The sequence below is a fragment of the Lycorma delicatula genome, chromosome 4 (genome assembly GCF_047948215.1).
Source record: "Lycorma delicatula isolate Av1 chromosome 4, ASM4794821v1, whole genome shotgun sequence".
NCBI classification, from domain to species: Eukaryota; Metazoa; Arthropoda; class Insecta; order Hemiptera; family Fulgoridae; genus Lycorma; species Lycorma delicatula.
Window position 1 is genome coordinate 65,000,221 of NC_134458.1, and position 13,209 is coordinate 65,013,429.

The following is a 13,209-nucleotide window of genomic DNA, read 5'->3' on the forward strand; positions in this document are numbered from 1 at the left end:
AAAATAATTATTATGAAGGTTAAACCATGTAGTTTACCATGTATCTGTGAAGATACAGTGTGGACTCCTGAATGATCCATACAAGATGTAGTAAAGCCATGATACAAATGCATTAAAAAGCAACTCGAATAGTCTTAAATAATTAAGTGAACTTCAGATGCATGGACAACCAACTGGCAATGGTGATGCAACACATCATGCCACATGGTTGAAATGTGAAATGTTCAGATGGTTGGGGATGCCAATTATATACCAACTTAAAGTAAATAAATTCACATTTTACAAGATTATTATTAAATAGAAATAATTATTATCTAGGCTATACCGTTATACTATACTGTGTATCTGTGAGGAAACTGTGTGGACTCCTACATGATGTGCAAAATGTAGTAAAGCCATGATACTACATTACACAGCAATTCAAACAGTTTTGGATTGTGAAACGAGTTTCAGATGCATGGACAACCAACTGGCAGTGGTGATGTAATGCACATTCCCACGTGGTTGAAATGTGAACCATCTAGAAGAAGGTTAGGTGTGTGCCAAATTTGTTTCTGTAGATGTTGTTTGATATGTCAGTATATATTTTTTTTAATAAAGTGACACTCCATGAAAGTAGTTGATGTTGGGATTGCCAGGTTTAGGAAACTAGCAGCTTATTAAGGGTAAAAGTTTTGGGCAGCTATCTGTTAGTAACAAATCAGTTGAAGCTTTGTGGAACAGCTGCATAAGAAGTGTGAAGATGTCTGTGTAGATATGTGCTCCAGAAGTAAACTTTTAAAAAATTACTGTTAAAAATTACCAAGTTCTGAAAAAGTCTCCATTTTGTGGGTTATAAAAACTTCATTTTTCTGTGTATCTGCTCAATGAGATAGTGTATATTAACAAGATACTGTTTAATGATACAATTTCTTTATATCTGATCATGTTCATTGACATAATTTCAAGATATGGGGTAAGGTCACAACTGCATACTTTTATTAAATATGAATCTGATCGCCCCAAAGAGACCTTGTGGTGTGCCTCCACACTTAGTTGAGTATTGAGCCCATTTCTTTTTTCTTTTTTTTAATCTTTTGACATCATATAACTATTTTTATTTGTAATATCCAGATTATATTTAAAAATGACATTTCAACAAGATGGTGGTGCTCCTTTTCATTATAATAATATATTTTGCTAGTATTATTATAGTCCACAAACTATAGCACACTATAAAATCATAGTGATCTCCTGGATCTCTTAGCTTTAGACTTTCACCTCTGAAGCTACATGAAACCTAATCTGCTTCATTGTGTGCACATGCAGGCATATATCTGTGCATGGCGAGAAATATACTACTGTTCAGATGTCTGCAGGTCAATAAGCACAAGCAACATTGAATTGCCAAAAATTGCTTCTGTGTTCCTCTTTCACTTTATATATGGTCACAAATTCTCTTGCTGAGTTGGAGCAACATATATAACACATTTTTCCATAATCAAAAGGGATTTATTAATAGGTTGCTTTATACTCTCTGTCCCAATACACACAGTAGGTCTGAAAAAGTTCTCGAACTAAATTTCTGTAGTCGATACAAGTAACACCATCTGTAGGACAACCAAGGCACTAGATAGTACAGTGTCTGATGAGTGTGTGTATAAAATTTTATCATCCCAGTCTTGAGTTATATTTGGCTGCATACGTTGTATTCATGTGACCTTGTGCGAGCTTGCAACATGGACAGAGAAGTGCGATAAAATTTTGTGTTCGACTTCAAAACTTTTTTGTTGAAACTTATTCTACGATACAGCAAGCAGTCGGTGATGAAGCTGCATCTCGTACTGCAACATACATGTGGTGGAAGCGATTTAAAGATTGTAGAGAGTTGTTGGATGACGGCGAACAAAGCAGAAGGCTGTCAACAGCTGTTCATGATGAAAACGTTGTGAAAGTGCATTTGCTCCTGATCAAACAACCGTGAATGGTAAAACTGAATTCTAAATTCTATTTGGAAGTAATGAAACACCTGATTCATCAAATCTGGCTCGAGTAATGGGATCCGGGCGGTTAGACTCTCTTGCATGACAATGGCCTGGCACACATGGCAACAGTTTTAACATGTTATGCCACAAATCAAATCACCATCTTATCCCACTCAACTTGGCTCCAGTAGACTATTTTCTGTTCCCAAAACTCAAGTTGAAGATGAAAAGCCGCTTTACGATGACATTCCGGTCATCCAAAGGGCTTGCACCAAGCAGTTGAAGGCGATTTCTTAAAGTGATTTCTTCAGAGCATCTGACAGGCTCTACTGGTGCTGCAACGAGTGTATAACTAGAGAAGGGTTCTATGTAGATGGCTGAAGTGAGTAAATTCATTTATCTTTAAATCTGTATTTTTATTTAATTTAGTTCAGGAACTTTTCAGACATACTGTGTGTGTGAACACGTGTCCTATGCACTTTTCAGTATTTGACGCATTTGCCGCTGGATTCAATAAGTACTTTGTTACTGTGTTGAATCATATTTTATTACTCATAATTCATATAGATTTAGATACATTGATATATTTCTGTTATTTATAACCTTTTCATATTATTATTATTATTATGTACATATTATATAAGTTTCACTGTTTTAAGTTGCATTTATTAGAAATTGAAATAACCTTTTAATATATTTTAGTTTAACATTTTTTTTTAGGCAATTAATTATATATTTGAACTGATCAGTAACAAATTTAAAATCACAAGTACTTAACAGAAGCATTTTATAAGTAAAATAATATATTGTAACAGCTGTTGAACTTAACTTGAATCAGCATATTTGTATAGTTTATATAAGAAAGGAGGATATGATACTGAGCACTGTGTATTTTATGGCTGTGACATGTGTAAAGCACCCAGTTACAATTACACCACCCATGTTAACAATAAGTAATGGAAAATCTTTGATTAAGACTACAAGAGGACAGAGATCATAATGGTGCCCACCTGTCAAGTGTTATTTAAAAAAAAATAAAATAACATTTCTTACGTAACTGAAAACTGTAAAAACATTCATGTTAAAATAAAACCTTATTTAAATACAGAAGTTTTAATTTTTTTCGCTTCATTGACTTCATATCTGATATATAAAGGGTTTTAAATATGAAGAATAGTACTGAAACCAATTCATGACTTCACAAACATGCTACATGTGATGTCTACTTGCAGATATTTACAGGCTGATTGTTCTTATAAATTATAAGTAAATTTTAACACTTTATACTAATAATCATTTGTAGTGAATTCATTTAGTAATGTACATTGCAACTAGTGTAAAATTTTGTGATGAACTGAATAATTGCAGATTTTGCTTGTTCGATAATATTGTCGCTTGTTTTGTGTATATGATAATAATGATTTTATTTTTACTTTTTCAGTGTGGATGTATGCAACTCTCAGCATTGTCGTGATAAGTCTTTGTGGTCTAGGAGGTGTTATTGTGATTCCTGTTATGGAAAAAGTTTTTTATCAAAAGCTGTTGCAGTTCCTTGTTGCTCTTGCAGTTGGAACACTGTGTGGAGATGCTCTTTTACACTTGCTGCCTCATGTTCGTATTGTACATAAATTATTGCTAATTAACTATAATTTCATTATACAGAATTTTAGTAATGTAATATAAACAATGTTAATCTCTCATTAGCATTAACTGAAGGTCTATTTTAGCATAAGAAACATTTATATTTATTCTTTCCCTTAGTACTGATTCTTTTGAAGAATTATTACTTTTTAATATCTGTTTTTTCAGGAAGCCATACTATTCAAAAAAAAAGGTATTTATTAAAATTATTAGGACAGAAAAAATATATATTTCATTTAGAAGGCCCTGGAAAATTTTTTAATATATAATTTGTAATATTTACTCGAGTAAAGTTTGAATGATTGATAATTATTTTCCAATACACCATATGTTCTGTTCAGTGCTATGTGTATACTGTATATAGTTTATATATATTTTCTGCTTATTTACATTTACAAGGTAGTCTTGATAATAAGTGCTGTTTGTGCATGTTTCTTGCACACCTTTTTTTTTTCTTTCTCTCGGCTCCCCTGGGCTGGACCGACTTGTTGGTATTACGCCGCCCAGGGGAGTGTCTTTAAACTCGAATAGGCCTCCCCACCTACCGGCTATATACCGGCATGGCAGGTCGGCCTACCGGTTAGCTCTTTTTGAGAGTTCTTTATTAATATTGCCCTTTTGGACACCACGCCAGACCCAGTTCGCCACGACGCGGCGCCGGGTCCCTTCAGTATTCAGTGTGCTGTTACCTGACTGTTACCCGTGGAGTCCTTGGTGGCTCATCAGTGCCAACACACCACAGCATGCTGGACCTCACCAGCAAGGCTGTCCACCCAGTCCTATTCTAGCCAACACCTTGTCTTCTCTCATCAGAGTATTTCTGTATAACAACTTGTCTAACAAAACTAGCAAAATTATTCCAGTTTGGCTCGCTTCTTAGCATGTAGTCTATTGTTGTCTCTGGAGTTATACCTGTGAGTGCCTTACTATGTCTAAGTGTGTCCCACCTATTGCACTCAAAAAAGGTGTGCTCAGCATCATCTATCTCGTTGCAGTAGTTGCAAATTGGCTCTTCTCTCTTGCCTATTTTGTGCAGATAGTTATTGAAGTAACCATGTCCTGTAAAAAACTGCGATAGGTGATGATCAACCTCACCAAATCTTCTCGACAACAATGGCTTGATGTTGGGGATGAGGGTTCTCGTCCATCGACCCACAGCTTCCTGCGACCATCTTTCCTGCCAGATATTATAAACAGCATCCGTGACCTCTTGTTCTGGCTTGCCTTGTGCCCTCTCCACCCTCTTTTTTGCGATTAGGTCAATAGGAGGTGTACCCGATAACACGCACAGGGCGGCATAGGACACTGTCCTGTATGCAGACACAACACCTAGGAGCACACACCTGTGCGTCCTCGCCAGTCTCTTTGTTGTGCCTGATGGCGATAGAGCGCCACCAGGCCGGAACGGCATACATAAGCGAAGACACGATGGTGGTCGCCAGTGAACGGCGCTTTGAGGCCCGAGGGGCATTCTGCGATGACATAATGATGTTTAGACTTTTTATCATCCTTTCTGCCTTGTTGCATATATTGACTATGTGCTCGATGTATCTACCGTTTTTCTGGAAAATAACTCCTAAGTACTTGATATTATTCGCTTCTTCTATAGCATGACCGTTGATGGAAATATTGAACGGTTCTAGCACTCTTCTACCTGTAAAGGCAATACACCGGCATTTTTCCGTAGACAGTTGCAGACCCCTGGACCTCAACCACTCCTGTATAGTGTCGATGGCCGCATACACCCTCTCCCGCACCTCCAAGACCGTCCTTCCCTCTACGAGGACTGCAAGGTCATCTGCATAAGCCAGGACCTGGACGCCGACAGGAAACTCCTTCTGAAGGAGTTCATCTATAATCACCAGCCACAACAACGGCCCCAGAACAGAGCCCTGCGGAACTCCACCGTGCATTTGAAAATGTACTGTTTCTTCCTGTGCTTCTACCAGACATCCTCTGTTGGACAAGTAACATTCAATTTGCCTACGCAGATACGGGCTGAGGCCCCTAGGTGCAATTGCGTCATTAATGTGACCCCAACCAATAGCCCCAAACGCGTTTTTTATGTCTAGTGACAGCATTAGTGGAATTCTCCTGGTTCGCCAAGTGCCTCTCTTCACCTCGTCGGCCCATCCCGAAATTCGGCAGATAGCCTGCACGGTGGATCGCCCCCGCATAAACCCGTACTGGTTAGGACTGATTCCGGCTCCCTCTTCTAGTTCTTTGATGATTCGGCCAGCCAGCATCTTTTCTACTAGCTTCCCCATCATGTTAAGGAGGCTCAGGGGTCTATAGGTTATATCTTCCTCTGAAGAGGTGCCTTTAGGTAGGAATACCACTCTGGTCTCCTTCCAGCAGTCGGGGAAGTCTCCGTTCTCCATGCTGTGGCTGGCGATCTCGAGCATCTCCCAGGGAGCCTTCTGAACCAGTTCCTTGATCACTGCCACGGGAATCTTGTCCGGGCCAGGGCTCTTTTTGGTTGCCAAACTCCTCGTCGCAAGTTGTAGCTCTTCCATGGTGAATCTTCTATTGTCGCAAGGTGTGGATCTCATGATATCAGGGACTGTATGCGGGAACAACCTGGCTACCTCCCTTGCAACACTGGTCTTATTAAGGATAGGCATACGTCTCCCGAACTTTTTGGTCACAATACGATATGCCTGGCTCCAGGGATTGCTGTCAAGCTCTTCGCAGAGCCTGATCCAGCAATCCTTTTTACGTTTCTTAATAGCCTTATTGAGCGTTCTTCTTGCCTTGAGGTATATATTGGCTATTTCCTGGTACCCTTCTCTGTTATTTCTAAGAATACGTTGTTTCCTTCTCCTAAGGGACTGGAGCTCTTGTCTCATTGCTTCAATTTCAGCAGTCCACCAATATACGGAGCGCTTCCTTGTATTGTTAGCTGCCATTCTGTCCATTTCCTGCTTTATTATATTAGATAAAGCCTCAGGTGATTGTTGATGTCTATCAGACAATCTACTTGCAGTCCTGTTGAAGATTTGCTCTATTTGTACTGATGAGAATCTCGGTGGGGGGGAGTGCACTTCTCGCCTGAAATCTATGTCTTTCAGATCCAAGATAGAGGCGCGATGATCGCTCGCTATATCTTCTGAGAGAACCATCCACTGGTACTAATTCCTCCTCCACCTACAGTCCAGGATGGTTAGGTCAAGCACCGACCGATGACCTCTCGCTACGTACCTGGGCATGTCGTCATTAATGCAGATGCAGCCGGCAGTTGTGTTCACCGCTCTTACAATCGAGGCATTGCTTAGGTTTAAGACAATCTGCTATCTTGTGACCTCTGCTACCGCAGTTGAAGCACAAATCGAGCCTATCTGGGCCCTTACATTCGTGCCTTCTATGGCCCGTGCCCCAACAACGGTAGCACCTGTCTTCATCTTCCCAGATGTACGCCCGGCAACTAATCCATCGGATTCTTATTCTTTCCTCGACCAGTTTGCATGCCGCTCAGTAAGAGGTCATGACCGTAATATTTTGTGTCTCGCCAAAACCTTTCCCCATGGATGTTATCTTGACTTCCTCGCTAGAACCCACGCGATTTATAATGGCGGCCATAACCTCTTGCTCTGTTGTGTCATGCTCGACATCTCAGATGTGCACAACAGTTCTCCTTCCAGCTCTGCTTTTTATATCAACGTGAAGGTCGGCACCCTTGTCCCTCAGGATAGATGTAAATTGTTCCGCTTTCTCTGCACCCTGTATCCTAACGTGGAGCTACTCGTTACGGCCCTTTCGCAATGAGATGACGTTATTTGCCTCCTCGGTGGTGACAGCATCCTTCATGGACCAGAGGAGCTCCACGTACGTTTTTCCTTCTGCCTTAACAATCACTGTTCGGCTTTGCTTCGCCGGTGGAGTAGCCTTCTTTATCGGGATTTGATTATTACCGATGTGCCTGGTCCCACCATCCCCTTGGAGAGTTAACACATATACAGGTGTTTCCCTTGCTCTGAAGATATAGGATATGATCTTTTTGGCAAAATTTCCCATACTGCCCGAAGGCAGTATGTACGCTGCATTTGGTGACTGTATAGCTATCTTTTTGAACGCCTTCAGTAAACAAGAAAGGGTTTCCTTTTCCGGGGCTCCCGAGTCATAATGTATCTTAAATTTCTTCTTCTTTTCTTCAACGGTTTGGTCTCCTATTAGAGTTATTTCGTCTTTTATGATGTCACCAGCTGCGAGTCTGTTACCCATATCTTGCTCACCTACTCTTCTTAAATCTCTAAGAGTACAAGTGTCTTTGACTTCAGGTGGAAGGTCAGTAACCAACTTTAGCTTGCCCCTAAGTGAGTTAGGCCACCTTTTAGGGAGGAGCTCAATGAGTTCTTCATCACTCAAATCGCTGGTCAAAATATACTCCATGTAATCGTCACCCGCGATTTGCGATTTGTGTCTGGAGAGGACAGCTCGGAAAGCGCATTCAGTCCCTCGTATACTCGCCTTAGATCCTGCTCATGGGTTGCAATCTACTTATTCAAACCTGGGCCTAAATGCTGTTTCAACGATATCAGTATCAGACCCAATTGGTATGCTAGACTGCTCACTGTATCGGGTACCTCTTCTTCCTCCGCAGAAGATCCTTGACCTCTTCTTCCCTTTTAGATCGGTTTTCTTGACCGTCGCCCATTTTGTCATGCTGCTGCTACTTTGGGCGGATGTCCCATCCATAGGGAGTGAACCACGTCTTCGCATGATATAGTGCTGTACTCAGGGGGCCGACCCAAGTTCTACAAATACCCACTCGGGGGAGGGGCCCCAAAAAAAATTTGGGGGGTTTAGGGGGGTAAGAAAAATGTATGTGACCAAAAATGGGGTCAAAAAATTGGGGGGGGGGTAGGGCGTTAGGGAAGGTTTTGGGACGAATTTATGTCCAGGTAGGAAGGAAATCGAGTGGGTAGTTCTCGAGATATTAGAGAAAAGTAATTCCCTAATAAAACAGCTCTGAGGACTTAGAAAAAATCTCTACTCGTACGACGGTAATACGAGAGAATAATTACAAGTCCTTGTTTACTACAATAAACACGCCTGTATTAACCTGTGTTTTAGCCTGTGTATTAACTTAGAAAGATTTCGCTAAGAATTGAATGTATCACAACTAACCTCAAATTCACTATATAACTTATTAAAAAAGTAGTTTTAACTCACTTGATTGTACTTAAAGTAACGTCCAATAAAACTACGATGCACTAGAAATGTAAAAACGCATTCACCTGTTATAAATCTTCAGTTTTAGAAGGTAAAAAAACACAATATCCACAGCTCACTAATAAAGCTGAAAAAACTCTAATAACTTTTTTAGTCCGTGACCGAATTTAAAAAAAACTCACTATACTTGTCCGTTATCCTTATCACTTTAGTTCCTAAATGCCGTATCCGAAATATAAACCAAAAAACCAACCTAAAACACTAAAAAGCGCGGAGCGGTACACAACATGTCTGTTCACAGCGATGTCCACAACTCGACTTCTTGCACACCTGGTCAGATCGAAACTGACCATTTCTACTTTAGTAGTCCAGCCATCTTCTTTATGTTGATTGCTACACATCTATTATGGCATACAGTAATTAGGTTTGTGAGTGTAAGAAATGTTCAGTCACATGAAATTTACTATCAAATTTATGAAGTTTGTGGTTTGAAAGTGATAAGTGGAGATATGGTGAGAAAAATGGATGTTGAGATGAGATGTAAGTTAATCAGATCTTTAGTGAAGGAAGGGTGAGTTCATAATGAGGAGTGCAGTGGTCGTCCACCCCTAGTCAATGAAGATTTGCTGCAATGTTGATGAGAAAATTCATTCTAATAGATGATATAAAATTTCTGATTTATTTGTATTGTTTATTTGTATTGTTTTGTATTGTAAGATTTAAAAATCTTTGTTGTGTGAAAGTGTGACTGAAAATTCGAACTGCATAAAGTTGTGTACAAGATGTGCCATAAATGCTATTATAAGAAATTTTCCAAAAAAAAAGCGTATTCATGAACAAACTGCATGGGAGCAGTCTTTGGAATTGCAGCAGTATAAAAGATAGTCATTGATGATAAAACTCTTGTGCATGTGCATGCATGCAAATGTATACACACCTCTCTCCCCCCTCATCAATCTCTCTCTCTTTTTTTTGTAGATCTGTCTTATGGCTGGTTTCAACTGGATGCTGTCCATTTCTCTAGGTCCTGAGCATCATCCTTCATTTCTCTAAAACTTCTACTGTTCTTGATATCCTCCAGCATTCCACTCCATCTTCTTCCCCTTCCTCGTTATATACATACATATAATCTTTTCACTTTGTAATTCATACATCAATTCTTTAGAAATTTCCATTTTATATATATATTTTCACTTATAAAGTCTTTTGTGGGCATCATAACCTGTCTTGATGAATAATGGGAATAACAACTTTGTGTACTCCTATAGTATTTAGTCTGTTTTCATAAGAGATATCAGAGGATGTGTGGGCAGGGTGTTTTATATAATTACTTCTGGTAATTTATGAACAAACTAGTTGTACACAAGGAAGGAGGTATAATGGTATAATACTGCTGGAGAAATGATAGTTTAGTCTGCTTTTTCTGCATTTCTTATTAAGTGAGAAATTTCTACAGGGCTGTGAATAAAGATTAGTAGAATTCAATACCAACAAATGGGATTCAAATTGTTAGGAGAAAATTTACATTGATATATATGCATATGGGAGCGCAGAATTACATTTTAACTTCAATAATTGGTGCTAGGAGGTTATTGCCCTCTTAAGACATTGCTACTTATTTGTTAATTTGTAAGAGTGTGTAAGAAGTGTTGTTATTTGGTAGTTTGCCTGTAATTTGTTAACGACTTTAAGACAAATAAATGAGAAATTATAAGAAAATTTTTAAGTATTTTTTTTTTTTTAGTTATATAAAGAGGGTAAAACTTATGCATATGAAGTAATTGCAATTAATAAAGTTAAATAAATGGGTGGGTGTAAGAAATACATAAGTTTTATGGGAAGTCCAGTGTCATAGATGAGGTTCTATTGTAGGTACTTGTTTTTATAATGTTTGGTAAAGTATTGTACAGGGTGGATACATCAAAGTTCCTGAAGAACACATGAATTGATGGGTTTAATGTAATTTGTATTGCAAATTAACTAAAGTAACGTGTAAAATTTATTATCTTGTTGAATTCTTTCAAAAACTACTTGAGGGGATAAACTAAGTTTCTGTTTTTTGGCTTTTAGTACTTATATTTAATTCAGTAATTTTAATGTTAAGTGATGTAACATCATTGTTCTTTCAAATAATTAACAAAAAGAATGTTTTTCAGGCGATGCTACCAAGAAATTCATATACACGTTCGACATCACACCCTCATGGACACTTGCATTCATTTGAAATGGCTGACAACCATGATACAAATATGTGGCTGGGATTGGTTGCAGTTTTTGGTGTTATATTTTTGTATTTTACTGAGAAAGGTCTTACTTATATTGCTGACTGGAGAAAAAGAAAACAAAGGAAGAAGCAGGTGTCAATATCTTTTTATCTTTTATTTAACAGTTTATTTTCTTTCTAAGAATTAAATTTGTGAAACTGGTATTAATTTTTCTTAGAAAGTATAATGTGTCATTTTTATTATTAAATTATGTTGCATGCAGTATTGGATTTCAGTTCTGATAGTGGTATGGGTCTCCTTCTCTCTTTATGTTATGGTGGTTCTTAGTTCTTAGATTATGTAATTTCCCAAATGAATCGATATGAAGTTATTCTAAAGGAGGATATGGAAATTGGAAATTCCATCTAAAGGAGTTGTCTGCTAAAATACATTTTATTACTTAGGTGCAGCAGGAAGTATTGCCTTTGACCTTCTATTCTAACCTCATAATTGGGTAAGCAATATTTGACTTCAGTCAATTCGTCCTTTTTTTATATTTTAATGTGTAAATGAAATTAGTCTTTTCTGTGTATAAAGTTTCATGTAATTTTCAGTAAGAGTCCTATGAGGTATAAGAATTCATTTTAATTGAATATCCTGATTAGTTGAAAATAAAGTTTTTGGGCTGAGTTATATTTCCTTAATAAAGATTATTTTTTTCCTGTTTGTAAATTGTGTGGTCAGGAGGATATTCTCGTTATTTTTGTTCTGCGGTAAATTATCATTTTTATGATCTTTGGTACATCTTATATCTTCATGTAGTTTATTTAAGTATTGTAATCATTTCTCATTATGGTTTTCCATCCATCTTGTTTAGTGCGAAACCAGAATGTGACCAGATTGCTTTAGTGGAGCTTAATGTGGTGCCAAAGTTGAATATTGTTTCTTATTAAAGTGAACTTGATTAGTCGGCTTAGATGAAGATTAGTGTTAGTCATGTGCCGCCCTCTATACGTAATACTTGAAGCAGATGGTTTCAGAACTTACTTTACTAGGGTACTTGCATTGTGATCAGTATAAATAAACGTCATCTCAGTGTTACTATAATGTTCTGACCTATAATAATTAACCATTTGTGATTTGACAATAACATGCCGACCTGATTCTTCAAATGAGAATTTTCCATAACTTTATTTTTTCTGGTTATTATGAAGCCCTTCATTTTGAACTTCATCAATCCATCTGGTATTTAACTGTCTTCTACAATGCTACGTTTTGAAAAGTTCTTATACTTTTCCTCTGTGGCTTTTCTGTTGCCTTTATTTTGAAGAATATCTGTGAGTTTGTATTCATACATACTGGTGCATTTGGATACAAACATCACAACAATCTGATTAAATGTCCAGAAATATGTACTGTAACCTTATGCTTTCAGAAAATGGATCCAAAAGGGACTGTTCTCCAATAGCTCTCAAAAATCTAGCACTCTCAGTAGTATAAGAGAGATACTCTTATAAAACCTATTGAGAATATGCCTTCATTACTTACTGAGATGTACGCTGCTGGATGACAACATGAGAATAGTGATTCAGGAGCAGGAATCTATTCATATCTTTGTACATCTCCATGGAACAAAATAAGACAATTATGCTGAAATCAAAACTGTTTCAAGCGCCCTTATGAATGTCTATTTGATCCTGGAGCAGCTATGTTTAATCGTCGTTAAATAAAGTTCTGAAGAATATTCATTGATGAATGTACTGCAGAAATTTAAAGATATTACATTACAATGGATCCCTTTTGACACCGGAGTCACTGGAAATAAAAAGCATTAGTTGATGCAGCTGCTGGAAATAAAAAAGCATTAAATGATGTAGCAAAGAGAATCACTATACTGCAAGTCACACTTACATAGCTAATGTTATGTAAGCATACACTATTAAAAAAAAAAAAAACATATTAGACTAATACTTAATCTATATACAAACAGAATTCATCAAAATACAATTTTCTAGTTCATTATATATTATAAATTATGTGAAAATTATCTACTACCAATTAACAAAACAACTATTCTTCAAGTACTTTATTAATTCTGAACCAATGCTTTTTTAATATTTTTGATATTAAAGTTTTATAAGTATTTGGAAGTCGTCTATTAATATATATAACATGGTAGATATGGTTTTTTTTTTGCTTTTTGAGTAGAGACTTTAGGTAACTGTAAA

The 13,209-nt window shown here is 37.4% G+C and overlaps 1 protein-coding gene across 2 annotated transcripts in view; it reads left to right on the forward strand.

The window, feature by feature from the left end:
- The window catches only part of foi (solute carrier family 39 fear-of-intimacy), a 117,715-nt gene that overhangs the window by 49,022 nt on the left and 55,484 nt on the right, over positions 1 to 13,209 (forward strand). For both annotated transcript variants that reach the window (XM_075363197.1, XM_075363198.1), the window contains exons 6-7: positions 3,406 to 3,575; positions 10,934 to 11,134. In XM_075363197.1, the coding sequence (XP_075219312.1) occupies positions 3,406 to 3,575; positions 10,934 to 11,134 (371 nt within the window). The remainder of the gene's footprint in view (positions 1 to 3,405; positions 3,576 to 10,933; positions 11,135 to 13,209) is intronic.